This window comes from Leucopleurus acutus (assembly GCF_964270905.1).
Source record: "Leucopleurus acutus genome assembly, chromosome: 11".
Taxonomy (NCBI): domain Eukaryota; kingdom Metazoa; phylum Chordata; class Mammalia; order Artiodactyla; family Delphinidae; genus Leucopleurus; species Leucopleurus acutus.
In genome coordinates this window covers 98,559,826-98,578,537 of record NC_139152.1, presented here as the reverse complement: position 1 = coordinate 98,578,537, position 18,712 = coordinate 98,559,826, and the positions used below count along the sequence as shown (strand labels likewise).

The window sequence follows — 18,712 nt, the reverse complement described above, 5'->3', positions numbered from 1 at the left end:
CCTAACCCTAGGTCAGGGATCCAATCTCCACACCCACGTAATCCATGCACAGAACTGACCCAGGGATGCCTTAAACGACAACGATGCTCTCTGGGCTCCCGACCCCAGGCCTCCGCCGTGGCCCCCACCTACCCATCTCTCCTGAACATCCCCACGCCTCTGCCCACCTTGTCCTCTCTCGGACATGCAAAGTCCCACGTCCTTCAAAGCTGCTCAGATGTCTCCTTTTTAGAAGCTTCCGTAGGAAGGATTACAGACGAAAACTGGGACAGAGTGGGCAGAGCAGGCCAAGCGAACGCTCTATTCTGAGAAATTCAAGTCTTTGTTCGACAGCGTGACAGATGCCGCGGAACAAAGCGAGGCGCCAGAGCCGCGCGCCTCTCGAGCAGCTCCCCCGGCGACGGGGCGCTCCCGGCACGCTGTCCTCCTCCCCCCGCCTAATGGTCCCAACCTAAGGAGGGGCAACAAGGAGAACTGATTCTCCACCTGAGACAAGCCCACCGGGCCTCGTGTCCTGCTGACCTCGGCGACCACGAGGGCCCAAGGCCCCCAGGCCCCCCCAGCTGCTCCCTCTAGCCCCAGCCCAAGCCTTCAGTGCCAGCAGGACCTGCGGACCGGCCCCCTCGCTCTCTCCTGCCCTTCCCCCCTCCTCACCCAGCTGAAACTCCACGGTCGGTCACTAGAACTCACCGACCTGTCTTCAGCTCAGCGAGCAGCACCCTGGGCCTGGGCAGCCCGCCCTGCTCCCTCAGCTGTTTCTGGGAGACCAGCTGTTGGGGAGACGCCACTGAGGGTGGAGGGCTCACCTTAAGTCGCTCTAAGTGCTACGGGCCTCATCCAAGACGCCTCCCCTGGCCCTCGAAGATAAGGCAGCACCCCCTTGGCGGCATTCTGTCCCTTAACTCTGCTGGATCGTTCTTCACGTCACCTGTGAACCCCTGCCGAACTGTATATAAATCTATTTGCGTGTAGGTCTTCCTTCACTAGCATGTAAGAACGGGAACTGTGTTTATTTACTGAGGTATTCTTAGCGCCCGACAGTGCCTGGGAGCCAGTATATGTGGGAAGGAGGGCGGGGCGGGTGGGGGCATGGATGGGGGGAAAGGAGGCTGAGAAGGAGAAACCGAGGCGTGGAAGGAGAAGCAGTCATAATGGAGCCAACAATGGCTGACAGCGCGCCATGGAGGGAGCACAGAAGGGGACCAGAAAGGGCTCGCCGAACGAGAGAGAAGCCCCTGGCCGCCTCCGGAAGAGCAGTGGCAGGGGAAAGGCAGGAACCAAATCTGAAGTGCACTGAGTCCAGGACTGACCGGCAGCAGTGATAAATGATTCTAAAACAAAAGCATGTCCCACTTCATTAAAACTCACTCCTGGTCCCCAGGGTCTAAGGAGGCAGTGGGGGTGTGGAGAGCCGTCCCTCAGTCGCCCGGGCGCTGGGAAGACTGGAGAATAAGCATGGTGTCTCCCAGCCTGGGGCTCCACTGCCTCGGTCAGAATCCAGTCACTTACTCCTAAGGTCCTGAGGGAATCAGGAGGAACTAAACCAAACTGGCTAACACAGAAACTCCTGGAGGCACCCAGAGCCCTGACAACCTAGCAAAACAAGGTGAAGACACAGAATTTCTCTGGAAGTAACAGCAGGAGACGAAGAAAGCGGCAGCCCCAGCCTCCAGACACACGTGCTTGACAGCCCTGAGCGGATAAGTGGGGAAGGGGCTCTTTTACGTACAATGACTGACGGATGAGTTTTAAAGGGACTGCTCATCGCTTCTCCCCAAGGTAGCTTCAAGTCTGGCTAAACTGAAAAGATTAAGCGCTTGACTTTCAAGCATCAGTGTTCTGACCTCTTTAGTGTTTTTGATATTTGGGAACTGAGATCTTCTAATAAGATTCCAAAAACAAGAGATAAAAACACAGGTGACAATGTTCTGGCGAGATACTCACTGAATCAAGTATGAGTTGCTTATTCAACTGAAGCTCAAAATCTTCTTTTATGAAGCTCACATCCCCTCCGGTGTAGCCTGCCAGCTCCTGTGGGCGAGGGTCCTCAGGTCAAAGGGAGCCAACAGACCTGTTACAGAGGGTTCTAAACAGCGTCACTGCGGTTAAGTCTGCTGTTCTGTATGCTTAGAAAGGCAACACGCCACTTCTGTCTCCTAGAAGCTACGTCCTAGTTGTTCTGGACGGTACCAGGGGCCTGACAGCGGTACACAATCACCAAACACACTGAGTAACCGCAGAGAATGGCATTCCTTACGTGTGAGAGCAAAACACTGGCGACATCAACACTTCATTACAGAGCTTGCTAAGGACGATACGGCTTGTTTGGCCTAATCAGTGTTTGCGGGGAAAAAAAAAATCAGCCTACCTTTTACAATTTGGCACATTTCCTATGAAAATCTGATTTCTAGCTGCTCCTCTGACACTGAGATCAGGCAAACAGAGCGTCGGAGCCCCGCTTCTCCCCAAGGTCACCTGTCAGGCCCTCCCGGCATGTGAGTTACAACCCCTGCCTTGGGTGTTCTTCAAGGGTCACCAGGGAAGTCACTCCCATCAAATCACAACTTTCCTCCTGGCCTAGTAAGTGACACCACCAAAGAGACCGGAACCTTATCCTGACTCTGTGCTCTGTGAAGGCAAAGCCTGAGCTACAGGGAGCAAATCCAGGGCTAGGAACCCCGACGGGGACGGACACCCTTGCAAGCCATTCTAGAAGGACTTTCACAATGAGAGGAAAATGTCAGTATTAAAAACGTGACTACCCTTGCATGATGCCCTATCCCTCCAGGGTCACAGAGCCTGCAGAGGTCACAGGGGAAGGAATACTACCTGGTTAACCTTCAGCAAAGCACCTCTTCTCGGTAAGATGGAAGGGTTCCGAGAGTCGATGACCATCGCGTGCTGAAAGAAATGCGGATCGGGGGTGTCTGCACGTCAAACAGGCCTCTGACACAACACCACACACTCACTGGGCACTAATTGTATGCCAGGCACTGTGCTAAGCATTCCATAACTCTTCTGACACTTAATCTTTACGGAAACCCCATATTACATGTGAGGGACCTGGGAGAGTCGGGGAAACAAGTCACATCCACTGGTTGGGCCATTCCGACCCCATCGCCGGCTCTGTTCTCTCAGGGAGCTCGACATCCTGACCAGTCAACTCAGCCAGCTCCCGACTAAGATGCCACAGTCAGCTCTTACGCACGCCACTGCCCGTTACCTCTGATGTTACTTAGAAAAAATGACATGCGGTTGTGTCCAGAAATTCAAGTGACCAGGAGGCACCATTTTAGCCTCCCAAACTGTGACGATTCTCAATCCCTCCCGATGCAGGCGAAGGCTATTCTCCCAACGTAAGGCACGGCTGCGTCAAAAGTATCTACACATCTGCCCTTACCGAGAGAGATGACTTCAGCGAGTGCCCGCTCTCTTTTCGGACGGCAAAAGACACTGTCCTGGCAAGGCAGCCCAGCTCTCGCCACACGCCCTCCCACTTCACAGTGTGGCTGGTCTTCCAAATGGGAAACTGCAGGCAAACACGGGAAACCGTCAGCCTTCCGTGCTGTGCGGACAGGGGGCCGCCCCAAGTCAGGTCCTGGGATGAGGTGGCACTAAATGGACGGACTAAAAGCTAAGACACAATGTTTTTAATGATGGATGGGAGACAGGAAGAGAAGAAGGGAAGCTGGGGAAGGAGGGAACAGAGCAGGCAGGCAGGAGGGAGGAGGGGAGAAAGCCATGGCCACGATCAAAGGGAAAAACTGCACGAGGGGCAGGGCTGTGCTTTGGGTGCGGAGACGGGGTGGCTCGTCTGAAAGCTGCATACAGCTTTGTAACTGACTGCTTTCTTTTCCAGTCTAAGACCATCGGACACACACCCCGCCGGCTGTCTGCAGCCAGGAGAGGTGACCCAGATGACCCACATCAGCCCCTGGAGAAGAGCCAGGAGACAAGGTTACACATGAGTGAAGAGCTTCCTCCCTGCGGCCAGAGAGGCCTGAGCCAAGTGAACGCTGAGGTCCGGGCAAGTGGGACCCGCCTCTTGGCCTGACCCTCTTCCCTCGAAGCCAAGCCAGCCTGTCTTAGACTTCCGTCTTAGAGAAATGTCCAGGTTGGTTGTGAACACCGAATGACGTAGTTTGGTGGCCTTGGGAAGGACAACAGTGATGCAACCCTTACAAGGGAGCCAGGCCACGTCACAGTCTCCAGAGGGAGTCCCACGCTGGGCATTCTCGTGGCACTCAGGCCCAGACAGCCCACGTGGCTTCCAGGGTGACAACGTGGGGCCACTACCTCAGCACGATTCCTCGTGAAGCCGCCACGAGGCACCGGGCCAGGCCCTGGGGAGGCAGACGGTGGGAGGGCAGGCCTGCCCAGCCGCCTTTTCTGCAATGAGGGTCCCAAGATTCAGCCACTTTCCCAATGCCTGTGGGAGGGGGAGAGCTGACGTAAAGCCTTCCTCCCTCCCTTATAAGGCGGCTCTTAACGGGAGAAACACTGCTGCTCAGAGGAGACACATCTGTGTCTCTGGATTCCCAGCAGGAGGACGAGGCAGGGCCCAGATGATGCCACTGGGCTTGCGTAGCAAGCACCTACTTGGTGCAGACCCCGAGGACACACATGAGGAGGATGCGGTTTTCTCCTCCACAGCCTCTGCTCTCAACGGCAGGGCTGCAGCTGCAGGAGCTCCAGCCCTTGCATCCCTTTGCCTGCCCTCCCTCGCGGCCTATTCCAACACTCTGACGTCCTGCATCTCTATCCCATGTGGACAAACAAGGTGCTTCTACTCTCCTGAGGATCTGCTCTTTCAAAAAGGCTTAAAAGAAAGAGATAAAAGGGGACTCGGGAGAGAAAGGTGGGGAGAAACCTCCCACCCTGTCGGTAGCCTCCGCGTCCTGCGGGAGGGCAGGGCTGGAGAGAAGAGTGTCTGCCAGGGTGTCGGCTGCCGCGTCCCCAGCACTGGGCAGGAGGGTCTGGGGCAAGCCCCTGCACATGGAGTAGGGCGGCCACACTGAGGTGAGAATGAACATGCGTCTCCATCCTGAGCTGCACCCTCCTGGCTACCTCGGAGCACTCAGTTTTCATGACTTTGGGCTGCAAGGGTAAGAAGCATGAGTGGCTGATGCGTCTCGAGTGCCCACAGGGGGCTGAGCGCACAGCAGGAGGCAAGCCTGGGCAGGGACTGGGGACTGTCAGACCACAGTCCCGGGGCAGGGGCGACGAGGGGCGTGCTGAGACAGTTTCCTGGGCCCCACTCCTGGCGATGCTCACTCGGCAGGTCACTTGGGACCATGAATTTGCAGGTGAGCCCGAGGCTGCTGGTCTGAAGACTTGGGGAACTATTTTTATACGGGATTGTGTCTCAAGGTCTTTCCTCGTTAACTAAAGCCTAGAACAGGACGGGAGGAATAAGGATGAGCTAGAAAGGAAGGAAAGAAAGAGCAGCGTTCATCGTAAAGCCAAAAAATGGTCAAACGATAGTAACTCCATGCGCTGCATCCTGCTAGACGTCAACTAACTGTAAACCAATGATGAAAGCTTCCAGAAACCTGAAGTAACTTTCACTGGCTATCAGGTTTCGATCTTAGCAGGTACAGGAAGGACAAACAGATGGTGCCCCAGGAAGTCAGGAGCAGGGAAGAAATCTGACCAGGTCAAAGGAGCTGCCACCATGGAGATCAGCCACTCTCTGGGCCCGGCACGTGCACTTGGCTGGTGAAGAGGTGGCCGGCCGGCAGGGCAGAGAACAGAGGGCGACCCCAGCAGCAGTGCCTGAGGCTCCGAGCATCGGACCACACAGTGGCTGTGCGCGCCCGGCCCCGCCCCCACTTGCTGTCTTTGGGAATCAATCAATCAACAGACTCTTTGGTCCCAGTGTCCGAAGGGAAGGACTGAAAAGCTACTTACACTGTACTCGGCTGACACTCCTCTGTCTGTCTCGCGCAGTGAGCTCCAAGGGAACTGTCCCGTAACTTTATATACGTTTACAGAGAAACTAGGAGACAATGGGACAGAGCTTTAAAAGCTGAAACAGTGATTATAACTTGTACACATTTAAATCAACAGATTTAAAAATATACTTCAGGGGTTCATCTTCATGGGGAAATCTACGGGCTTGTTGTAACACTGCAGAAGGGTCAGCTGATTCTGCAGAGTTTCTTTTCACAAACAAGCCACCTATTTTAACTTTTAAACAAGGCCACTGAACTCAATGATCTGTTTGGCTTCCTACTTTCTTTCGAAGTTTCCAGGCTGTGGTTTGAAGAAGGACAGGCCATACGAAGTTTCTTTTGTTCCATAGGAAAACTGAAAAGTCACCTTTTCTGCACGGCCTAGAAGATTAGGGAGTTTGAGGCCAAGTACCTAGGAGGAAAAAAAAATAGCAGGGGTTTAAATGGAAGGAATGATAACTGTTTAGAAAGCCTGCGTGAGCTAAGGGACTCACTCAAACAGAACAAAACTGTAGATGCGGGTCTGCCTTTCATTTGTGGTCGCTCTTCATCCTTCAAGCGTGCCTCCGCTGAGCGCACACACCTGGTGAATTCAAGAAGGCTAAACCTTCTGACTGAAGCTCAGAGAAGTCAACTCTACGGGTTTGGAGTTTACGGGAATTTCCACAGGAAACTAGTAACATGAACATGTGATATGCCCACATCACTCCCAAACAATCCACACTTATAACAAAGCATGTTATAATCAACTCTAAGATTAATGAGGACCACGGGATAGTTTACAAATAAAGGTTGAGGGGCGTGAAAGAGTTCCCAAACTACCATCAGTCGTGTCTTCAAAGCTCACGATTGGAAGTTCCACTGTTAGGAAGGGAAAAACCTGTATCTCACCATGCTGCCTTCGTTGTTCCCAACCATGGTGTTATAACTGCCCGTTAATCTCCTTAATTCAGTTACTTCAAAGGTAACGTCTAACCCGTTGGGAAGAGCATTGTCACCTAATAAGTGAAAAAGATGAAACAATTCAGACAGCTCCAGTATGCAGTTTTATGTTTGGTCCCACTGCTGTAAATGACAAAACGCTTGGGTTTAAAGCCCAAGTACATGCACACACAAAATCCCATTACACCTCGACGCCAAACGGAAGATATCAAAAACGGACTTTGCTGCAAGGAATCAGCAGCAGCAGCATTACTTAAACACACGTTATTTACATTATTTGCCAAACGTACTTGTTCCCCTACTAGTGAGGCCCTTGAGAATACCTGGGGCCTCAATTCAGCTGACATTACAACGTGGAATTCTTGTGACAAGAGGGGCCCTAGGAACCCTGGCGGAGAAGCAACACGTCGACACAGGTGGAGGAGGTGGATCTTCCTGTCCTTCCTCAAGCGGGGGGTGTGGTGCCTGAACTCAGTGCAGCTACCCCTTAGCCACTGTGGGCCCCGGGGGCAGGGGAGCAGGGCTGAGCGCCGCAGGAGCCTGGGCGCCCCTGCGGCCCTGGCTGGACACCAGCCGCATCTGGGAGCTGTCAGACTCACAGACGCCCAGACACTGGCTCGCAAACACTCAGATTCAGCTGGTCTAGGGTGGGGCCCTGACACCACTTTTCTTTTTGATTAGCAGACTTTACTGTTCAGAGCGGGTTTGGGTTTATAGAGAAACTGAGTATAAAGTTCGCACCCCCCCACACACATTTCCCCTCTCATTGTCTGCACTAGTGTAGTGCGTCTGTTACAACTGACGAACTAACAGTGAGACGTTACTACGAACTAAAGTGTGACTTGCACTAAGCTTCATTCTCAGCGTTGTACATTCTAGGTGTTCGACAAATGGATGGCGTCCATTCTTTTTTAAAAGCTCCTGGGTAATTCTAAAGGCAGCCAGGGCGGAGAACCACTGACAGAAGTGGACCAGCTGACCACATACACGTCACATTTACGACAGACAGGAGAGCGCTGAAACTAAATGCCACCCACAAGACTTGCCACGAAGCAAGCCCTCCGGAGCAGCGGCAAGGGCCACTCTGTCACGCATTTGTTCAACCAGGGGCAAGTCGCTTAAACCTCTCTGAGCCTGTTTCCTTAGCTGAAAAATGTTTTTTTCTAGAAGAATAACCGTGACACTTCACCAGGTTTTTGTAAGGCCCCAACTGGGTCGTGTACAGAAACCCTCCCCACGGAGCCCAGCACAGACACTTCTGTTATTACTACCGCGACTCCAAGGGGCAGAGACAGCCGGTGGTGTCCCAGCACCCCTTCTTGCTGCATACCAGTCCAGCGGGTCTCATGCTTCAGCACTCATCAGTCACCTGCAGGGCCCGCCGTGCCAGACGGCTTCAGTGGGATGTGCCTTTCTGCCAGGTCCCCAGGAGAGCAGAGCTGCTGGTTGGGGGTGCACTTTGAGAACCATGGTTCTCATCGTAATTGAATCCTCGCGTGTTGGCTGTGTCTGTGGCCACATAGACTTGACTTCCCAGCCTGCCCTATAGCTCCATGTGGCCGTGGGATGAGAGGGGAGAACCGTGTACAACACGTGGGACAGGCGCTCATGGAGAGTGGTGTGCCCTTTCACCCTTCCTTCCTCCTTCCTGAGGCTGGAACGTTGCTCAGCCATCGCAGGGACCAGGGGACCCTAGAGACGGTGAAGTGACAAGCACCAGGAGAAAACCACACCAGCCCCAGGTCGTGACCTCAGGGAGCAGAGCTATGACGACACCAGCCCCAGATGGTGGTCTCCCACCCGTCATGGAGAGAGATCTCTTTTGCCTAAGCCACTGGTATTTGGTGTCTCTGTTAGTCACAGATGAATCCATATTCCAGATAATGGAAATCCCTTTCATTCATATAGTATTTTATATTTTTGCAAGCACTTTCATATACTGTTTCCTTTTTTTTTTTTTTTTTTTTTTTTTTTGCGGTACGCAGGCCTCTCACTGTTGTGGCCTCTCCCGTTGCGGAGCACAGGCTCCGGACGCGCAGGCTCCGCAGCATGTGGGATCCTCCCGGACCGGGGCACGAACCCGTGTCCCCTGCATCGGCAGGCGGACTCTCAGCCACTGCGCTACCAGGGAAGCCCTACTGTTTCATTTTTATCTTCTCAAAACTATCTTCCACTCAATCCTGAAGAGTTCACCTGTTCCTTGATTCATTCCACATATGTATTTTTCAGCAGATGTCTACTCAACTCAGAATGAAGTCTGCAGCCATGTAGTAAGTCCTTCACGATCCAGTCTCCTGATCATTTTCCTGCCTTATCTTTCATCACTCTCCTTCCCCACATCTGCACTCTGGCTCTACGGAGCCCTGTGGTCCACCCAATGACCCTTTCTCTCTCTGGCCACTGGGCCTATTAAACACTCTCTCTCTCCCTGGAGCATTCCTCATCAGCCCTGCTCCCCAAACGAACTCACACACATCTTTTAGGTCTGAGCTCATGTATCACCCCTTCCGGGAAATCTCTGATCCGTCTTTCCCTCCGCCCCACCAGGAGAGGCAAAGTTTCCTCCTCCAGCATCCCCCGCTTACAGCACGACTTATCAGCTGAACTGTCCTCACTTCTCTGTCTGTCCCCGACACTGTCCCACTTGACCAGAAGCTCCTTCAGGAGACTATGCCTTGTCTGCTACTGTCTCCCCCCATGGCAGGGACTCATTAACGAAAGAATAAACACTGACCAAGTGGACAGAATTGCCCAATATCACACAGCAAATGAACAAAAACCAAAAGTGAAATCTGACTCCTACTGCCCTCCTCTTTAACACACATTTAGGTGGACTCTGCTAAGAGCCCATCCGGACACCTGCTGGGGTGGGTTATTCAGAAAAGCCTGGCTCTCTCCTTCTCGGAGCCCTGGTACCATCCAGGGGCTCAGACAACAGCATCTTCAAAGTCACCCGTCCTCCCTCGGCCTGACGTAAAGATCCAGTTACTTCCTTGAGGCCACAGGTGCTCTCTGCCTGGACACAAGGTGTCTGTGATCCTGGAGGACGGAGGGAATCAAACAGAAACCGCACCATAATATGCACCTTGACATGTATCGATCAAGACATCCACCTGTCTAAATATTCCCAGACGAAGCAATTTCTCACGGGCTTCGTGAGATTTCCTCATTACCTGTAAGAGAAAAAATAATAATAATAAAAATAGAGACTGTATTCCTCTAAGATACGGGAATGTAAATGGTGGCTGTAGCATTTAGGCCGGCGGCTTAGCATGTGGTGTGAAGTACTGATCCCCGAGAAGAGCGCCCCACTAAGACCAGACAAGTGAGCCGTTACTTGAGTAAAAAGATTACTTAGTAAAAAGTTACTTTAAGCTTAAAAAAAAAAATACAGTTTTTTAAAGTGGGAATGGCCGAACACTGCTGAAAGGTCAAGTGAAACGGGGACTGGGAGAAGGCAGCTGGGCGTGGCCTTAGGAGGCTGCTGGCGACTCCGCCCAGGCTGGGAGATGTGGTGCCGAGGGCAGAAGGACAGAAGGAAGCCATGGAGGAGAAGACGACAGTGCAACCCGGGAAAGACCCCAATGGATAAACAGAGTAAAGCCCCGAGGAGACGGCGAGGGTGGGTAACTACCAAGAGCCCACGCCCCCGGTCGCTGAGGGCCCTCAAGGGGAAGCACACTGAGTGCTAATGGGGTGCGGGAAGGGTCAACACCTACTGCCACCAGCTCTACGGCAGCACTGGGACGGCTGTGAGGAACACAGAGAGGGGCCAGCGGTGGACGGGCGGACAGACACCTCTTCTCCGGGATAAGGGCGAAAGCAAACGCATGTCAGTATGTGGGAGGCTTCTGGGAACTGAGGGGGCTCAGCCCCCTTCAGCGTAGGCGACAAGGTCATCCGTGGAGGCTGGGGCGGGGTACTCAGTGTGTGAGCACACAGAGCTTCATGGGATCTTCAGAAGGAATGCACAAGAAGGCCAAGCAGAGGGAATACTTGCCTCGATAAGGTTTTTAGCCTTAAATACATCTCCAATTTCACACATGATGATGTCATCTTTAGTCCTTCCAAGCCCATCAAAATGAACGTGTTGGACGACCACCTAGACGTGACAAGGGGACGCAGATTACTGAGTATCAGACAGGGCAAGAGGTCAGGCATCGAGGCTAAAGACAAATGTCTGAAATTAGTTTCAAAGACTTTTTTTTTTTTTAATTTAATGATCCACGCTTCTTAATTCCTCACCTTTTCAAAAAACTGGTCACTTGAACTGACTAGGTCTTTACTTCCTGTGAATGAGATCAACAAGGTCTCTGCAGCCAAGTGACCAAGGACCAGGTCAGTCTTAACCCCAGGCAGGGTGCAGAGGTCCCCTACACATCCTTCCCCAAATGTTCCCCGAGCACTGGCCTCTGGATGACGCTGACCGTGACCTGGTGTAGTAACGGCATGTATTTTACCAGAGATCTTGTGTGGATTTCAATGTAGCCTGATACATGCTGGCTCAGAGCCTCTCACCTGTCTATAAATGCTCACTTCATTCAATAAAAATGCACTGATTACCTATGAACCACGTATCACTCTGAGCACTGAGAACATAGCAGTGAGCAAAACATAAAAATTCCTGCCTCTACGGAGATTATATTCTAAAGGGGAGAGAAAGAGGCAACGCACACAGTGCCGTAGATGGCAGTGAGCACGAGACGAATCGAGGCGGGGCAATGGGCAGCGGCAGGGGTGCACGACTTACAGGCCATCGGAGTGCTATACTAAGACCTTAAGCAAAGAATTAACGGGGCTTCCCCGGTGGCGCAGTGCCTGAGCGTCCGCCTGCCAGTGCAGGGGACGTGGGTCCGAGCCCTGGTCTGGGAGGGTCCCACGTGCCGCGGAGCAGCCGGGCCCGTGAGCCACAGCTACTGAGCCTGCGCGTCTGGAGCCTGTGCTCCGCAACAAGAGAGGCGGCGACAGTGAGAGGCCCGCGCACCGCGATGAGGAGGGGCCCCCACTTGCCGCAACTAGAGAACACCCTCGCACAGAAACGAGGACCCAACACAGCAAAAATAAATGAATTAATTAATAAACTCCTACCCCCAACATCTAAAAAAAAAAAAGAATCAATGAAAAATGTGCTTACATTTCTCCCACTGTATTTAATTTCAAAGGCAGCCAAGTTTAGAAAAACTTTTATTCAAGACCCAAGGTCTGTTTTCTGGGAGCAGGGAACAAAGATTAACTTAAGCATAATTTGAGTTTCTCTTTGAAATACTTTTGGGTTTTTTTTTTGTAACATAAATTCAAAAATGTGTTTGTTTACACTTGCCACGTAAATAATCACCAAGGAAAAACGATTCCTTTAAATCCAGAAACTATTTCTCCAAGTGTCCAGTCTTTCTGAAATGTAGTTGGCTGCAAACTCTCCTTTGATAAAGGTGCTGACACAGGTTAATCCCTTTATGTTTCCCCAGCGGCTTGTGGAAGCGAGTGTTTCTAGTAACAACTCTATCCAGCCCTCAACAGGATACTCACATCCTTGTTCTCAAGAATCTCCTGTTTAGCTTCAGGTTCAACTTCAACAAATTCAGCTTCTTCTCCTAATGCTCCAAAATCAGGTCCACTGGCTGGAAGAGGCTCCAAACTCTGAAAGGGAGGGAGGAACCACAGATAAATGAACTTATATTAAAAAACAAAAGCTTGGGGGCCTCCCTGGTGGCTCAGTGGTTGAGAGTCTGCCTGCCGATGCAGGGGACGCGGGTTCGTGCCCCGGTCCGGGAGGATCCCACATGCCGCAGAGTGGCTGGGCCCGTGAGCCATGGCCGCTGGGCCTGCGCATCGTCCGGAGCCTGTGCTCTGCAGCGGGAGGGGCCGCAGCAGTGAGAGGCCCGCTTACCGCAAAAAAAAAAAAAAAAAAAAACAAAAGCTTGGGACTTCCCTGGTGGCACAGTGGTTAAGAATCTCCCTGCCAATGCAGGGGACACAAGTTTGAGCCCTGGTCCGGGAAGATCCCATATGCCGCGGAGCAACTAAGCCCGTGCACCACAACTACTGAGCCTGCGCTCTAGAGCCCACATGCCACAACTACTGAAGCCCGCGTGCCACAACTACTGAAGCCTGCGCTCTAGAGCCCGTGCTCCGCAACAAGAGAAGCCACCGCAATGAGAAGCCCGCACGTCGCAACAAAGAGTAGCCCCCGCTCGCCTCAACTAGAGAAAGCCCACGCGCAGCAATGCAGACCCAACACAGCCAAAAAAAAAAAAAGGTTTTAGTTTTGTCTTTAGACGGTGCCCCAGAAAACTCAGGACCGTGGTGCCCTCTGGAGCTGAAGGCAGCAGGGTGGGGGGCACACGGGCAGCATAAGTGGCTGTCGACGCACAGGTGTTAGGCTGGCGCTGACCCCTCGCTGTCCAGAGTATTGTTAATTCATAAAGCAAAGACGAAAATTCATCAGCGAAAGGGTCAGGCACAAACCCACGATGGCTGTGCCACGAACCGAGGACTATACCGCACCCAGTTCTGTACACCTGACGCCCATTTGAAGACCAAAAAAAAAAAAATTTTTTTTTTTGCTTTCCCGTTATAGAAAGTATCCTAATTTTTTAAATCAAAACTGGATACATTCTAGGATAATTATATTAACCAGCCAAATTAGTAAAAAATACGTTTCTGGACTCATAATTCGTTTTGGTTCAGAAAGTCTCACAAACTAAGGGGAACTGCATATGCTCATAAAACGGGCCAGCCAGAAAGCAGTCCCTTCCTTCAGTCTGAACTGACATTGTCTCAAAAGCATTCTAGCATCTTCTGAATAAGGATTCTATAATAATAATTATGGAGACATGATAATATAATAGTATGTATAATAATGAACACATAACAGTCTGTATTTATTACATATATACGGGGATTGCCAGACACTCGTGGAAATGGATTCAGAAGGTCTAGTGTGGCACCAGGTGATGGGAGAAACAGGCAACTCTGGGGAAAACTATGGGAACTAGTATCCGGCTGCTTCCTCACTCTACCAGTTCTCTACAGATAAGCACTTCTGAAGCGCACAGGAGCATCTGACATCTGCAGAATGAGGAGCAGTGGGGACTCGGGGCCCCTCTCACCTTCTCCCTGGAATGTTCACGGTCTCTTGTCAGCACATCCTCCATCACGCCACCAGTCCTCCGGAAAGGTAATGGCCTGACAGCGCCATGTCCTCTCTCCCATCCTTGCCCTAAAAGACTCCGAGAGTCCTCAAAGGTGCCCTCAGGGGCACATGCAACTAGATTCCTTAGCAGGGCACGTGAGGACCTCCACCATGCGGCCCCCACCTGCTACTCCAGATTCAATCCCCACCACCCCCGACCCTCACCTTTGTGTCTGTGCACACCTGGTTCTCTCCGCCCAGGTTAACTACCTGCCTCCCCCGAAAGAGCTGAAAGAACCACCTTCAGTGCCATCTCCTCTGTGAGCCATCCCTGGCTTCTTCAGGGAGAATCAGTCCCTCCTTCACAAGACACCTCTTGGAGGAAATTTATGACCCTTACAGGTACTGCTTTTTCTTATTTTTATCTGCCCTGCTATATCAGAAATACTCAAATATTTATGGAATGGGTGAGTGAATGATTTTTTTTCTTTTGTTCTCACATTTCATAAACATCTGAGTGCCTACTGTCCCCTAAAGAGCAGGGAATGCAGCCGTGAATAAGACAGAACCAGTCCTTCCCTCAGCGGCAGAAGTGGATTATTTACAGAAGTAAAAAGGGAAGATAATGCTGGGCAAAGAAACAGAATTTATTTCACATAATTATCCTTTCGTTTTTGTTGTGTAAATTTTTTTTTTTTTTTTTTGTGCTACGTGAACTTCTCACTGTTGTGGCCTCTCCCGTTGCGGAGCACAGGCTCCGGACGCGCAGGCTCAGCGGCCATGGCTCACGGGCCCAGCCGCTCCACGGCATGTGGGATCTTCCCGGACCGGGGCACGAACCCGTGTCCCCTGCATCGGCAGGTGGACTCTCAACCACTGCGCCACCAGGGAAGTCCAGTGTGTAAATATTTTTAAAACGACATCATTACTATATTTCTCAAAAATATGAACAAATTAAAATAGTAACTTTTTTTTTTTTTTTTTTTTTTTTGTGGTACGCGGGCCTCTCACTGTTGTGGCCTCTCCTGTTGCGGAGCACAGGCTCCGGACGCACAGGCTTAGCAGCCATGGCTCACGGACCCAGCCGCTCCGCAGCATGTGGGATCTTCCCGGACCGGGGCATGAACCCGCGTCCCCTGCATCGGCAGGCGGACTCTCAACCACTGCGCCACCAGGGGAGCCCAATAGTAACTTTTTAATGCAACATTTCATGAATATGCTTTCTATATTTAAGTTTATGTAGTGCAAAAAAGTATATTATAGAGGCGCAGATTGTCTATGCAGAGCATATACTATGGTTAGGAATATACGCACATATTCATTCTTCTGAATCTGAATGCTTGACAAATAGACTTTGGGCATAAAGTCTATGCTAAAAAATTTCCATTACGGTTCCTAAAACCTCAAAAGCATGAAACACACCTCACCAAAGACATGCTAGACCCATCTGTATTCTTAAATCTGAAATTTAGCCCTTAATTCAAAAGGTGATGTCTTTACAGTTTCACCACTGCACCAAAGCCTGATGTCCTAAATGAACTACTAGAGATTCATTCAATCTCCAAATATCCACCCACTATGAGACAAGCGCTTACAAGGTCCTCACGCTCACAGAATTTACATTCCAGTGTCCGGGTACGCATTTAGTGAAATGAATTAAAATAAATACTTGGATCTAGCCTCTATCCTTTAAGCAGATCGGTCTACTAGTGAGTGGACAAATTTTATCGAACGCCACGTGCCAGGCACTAGGCAAGGCAGTGCTAGCTGGAGAAATAGGACACGAAATAAATCTAATTGAGTTATGAGCAGCATCCGTAAAGTGATATAGACTAGAATCAGATAGAAAATACAAGAAAAAATAATAGGTATCAAGGGTAAATACTGTTTCAGAAAACTTTTGTTTCACATATGCATGAAGGTACCAGATACCAAATATGGGATGTTTTCTTACTGTGAGTCCTGACCAAAATTCAAACAACGCTGGCTAGTGAAATGTAAAGGTCAAATTAAAGAACTGAAATTACTTCTTGTCAATACATTCATCAAAGGAGCAGCAGTTTTAGTGTCAAAGGAGCTTAATAAAAGCAGAGACTTTTTTTTCCTGTACTCCTAGCACCTACAAGAGCGCCAGGCACAGAGTTGACCATCGGTAGATATTAGTTGAATAAACGAATGAATGCTTACTCTGCGAAGATGCTACAAGGGATGCAAGGCAAGTAAAATGTAGCTCCTACCGTCATCTAGAAACTTAGACTTTAAAAGGATAAGTCAAAAATGCAAAGCTAAGACAGGGCACCAGAGCAGAAATGTCAAGGAGGTTGGCAACACATCCAAAATGAGGAGAGATAAGGAGGTTCATATAGGAAGTGACTTGAACTGAGTTCTAAAAGATGGGACTATTTTGCCAGCTGAAGATGGGAGTGGGGGTGAGTGATGAGAGAGGAAGCTCCGCCCAACAGCACGGTCCAAAGAGTGTGTCGAAAGAGGAACGGTGTTTCATTTGCAGAAAGTATCCGGAAATGGAAGTTAAGTCCATTCCCGCACACCAGGCTGAGAAGTCTGTGCTAAACTCTTTTGGGAAACTCCTGACAACTTCTCAGCAGGGCAACTCAAACAACCACGTTGTAGAAGAGAAGTTGTGTTGAGGGCTGGGACTCAGGAGGTCTGAGTTTTAGAACATTCTGAGGCTCTAACGGTATGACCTTGGACAAACAGTCACTCTGTGGGTCTCAGTTAAGATTACGATAAAGAACAGCTTGGGTGCCGCGCTAAGCACCCAGGCAAGTGCTTTCCGTGTATTGTCTTTCAATTCTCCTAACAGCCCGGCGAGTGAATACTATCACTGCCTCCACTTCAAAAGGAAGTACTAAAGCTCAGCGAGGTTCCGTCTTTGCACGGTAACCAAGAGACACGAGGACTCCTAACTGGGTCTGGGTTGGAAGACACTACTTCGTGCTCTGAGTCTAGCAAGACCCCGGGAGCGGCTGGGCGGGAGAGTTCGGAAAAGGTGACGGGTAAGGAACTAAGACGCCCGAAACCGCTAAGGATAGAAAGAACTTATACCTCCGCTGTAGGACATCACGCAAAGCCCGAGAGTCCTTTCCGGGCCACTGCCTCGCTAAGTGACCTTGGGCAAGTCACGCCCCTCCTCTGAGTATCCGTTTTCTGCTCGAAAGCCTGCTGTACCTGCTGGCGGCATCTCTGCGGCCTCCTCCACCCGGCCCGCGGCGGCCCAGCGCTGGGGCGCTACAGGCGGAGATCCCCGGCCCCGTTCCGCACCGGCCTCGGAGCCCTGCAGTCCCCTCACCAGGGCAACCCTGGCCGCAGCCGCGACGGCGTCCCCCGCGGCGCCCACCCAGAGGTCACGCAGCCCGCGGGTCGCTGGGCCTCTTACCCTGGCGTGCACTGTCCCCATGGCTCCTCTTCTGGCCGCCGCCTCCCAGAGCTGCCCTGGCCCGACGAAGGCTCAGCGGGTGAGGCAGACAGCGAGTCCCCAGTGGCGGAGCTACCGGTTGGTGCAACACCCACAAGCCCCCGGACGCGGCTGAATGGGGGCGGCCATCATGTCCCGCCTTCGCCCCGCCTCCTGGCTCACGGTTCCTCCACTCATTGGTCCTTAAGAATCTATGACCCGGATGTTCACGCCTACCCCGGGAAGCTCTGCGACTTGGAGACCGCCCGAGCGCCGAGCGTTCTGTGGCGCCCGGGAAGCTGCTGGCGCGTGGTGGGGGCCTTGCGTGAGGGTCCCGCTGGGAGTGCCGGAGCTGCCCTGGGGGAGACCAGACCAGCTGGTGGCCGCGCCGGGACTTCACTCACGTGTCTCCCTTAACCCTCCTGGCACCTCGGCCCAATGGTGCGGCGCTTGTCCCCGCGCTCTGGCCGAGGCTCGGCACACGCGGCTGCAACAGTGGCCTCACCCGGCGTCTGGAGCCGCACAAATCCGGATCGGCGCCCTGCTCCTCTCCTGCTGGCCGCACGGAGCTTTCAAGTCACTGAACCCCCACAGGGTTCAGCCTCCTCATTGGCAAAATGAAGTGTGACGGTCTTATCTGCTTCGCAGGGATGGATTACAAGGCTCGCATGAGAGTGTTATTAACGCCTGGCGCAGGGCCGGGCACTTAGTGAGCAGCGGATAAATGACCATTATTCTTTCAACTGCAGTAAATGTCAGTGCGTGTCATCGGGGGTTCGCATGGCGGCCACTCACATCGGAGAACAGGACAGCCCTGGGGCTTCGTTTGGGTGGTGGAAACAGCTTTCCCCCCGCTCAGAAAACAGTATATAATAATAGTCACGTGGCGATAAATGCAATGAGAGAAACAAGTAAGAGACAAAATGAGAGAAGGATTTTCAGTATCATGTGCACTAATGTTTCCACCCCTTCCCAGAGACCCTGACACTCTTTTCTGTTTGATTAGTAGCACCGGAAGTCCTCCAGCATCCCTGGGGTAAATATTAAGTCCACATTCCCCTTCTTGCCTCCCAGGCCCTTCTCCTTCCCACACTGCATCCCTTGCCAGGTGACCTATCCATCTGTCTTCGCAGCTGGGCTGTCAGTCCCCAGAGGTGGGGACCAGCCTGTCTGGTTCCCTCCAAGAGCCCAGAGGCTAGCAGAGTGCTTGGCGTGATGCAGGGACCTGGTGAGTATTTGCTGAATTACTGCTCCCCTGCCGTAGGCTAG

The 18,712-nt window shown here is 51.8% G+C and overlaps 1 protein-coding gene across 1 annotated transcript in view; it reads right to left on the bottom strand.

The window, feature by feature from the left end:
- The window catches only part of SAMM50 (SAMM50 sorting and assembly machinery component), a 32,613-nt gene extending 15,016 nt beyond the window's left edge, over positions 1 to 17,597 (bottom strand). The window contains exons 1-10 of the mRNA XM_082850850.1: positions 17,426 to 17,597; positions 12,423 to 12,533; positions 10,897 to 10,998; positions 9,982 to 10,069; positions 6,846 to 6,952; positions 6,236 to 6,366; positions 5,911 to 5,998; positions 3,401 to 3,529; positions 2,830 to 2,901; positions 1,945 to 2,031 (exon numbers count right to left, since the gene is read on the bottom strand). Of these exons, the coding sequence (XP_082706976.1) occupies positions 1,945 to 2,031; positions 2,830 to 2,901; positions 3,401 to 3,529; positions 5,911 to 5,998; positions 6,236 to 6,366; positions 6,846 to 6,952; positions 9,982 to 10,069; positions 10,897 to 10,998; positions 12,423 to 12,533; positions 17,426 to 17,446 (936 nt within the window). The 5' untranslated portion in view covers positions 17,447 to 17,597. The remainder of the gene's footprint in view (positions 1 to 1,944; positions 2,032 to 2,829; positions 2,902 to 3,400; positions 3,530 to 5,910; positions 5,999 to 6,235; positions 6,367 to 6,845; positions 6,953 to 9,981; positions 10,070 to 10,896; positions 10,999 to 12,422; positions 12,534 to 17,425) is intronic.
- Positions 17,598 to 18,712: the final 1,115 nt, after the last annotated feature.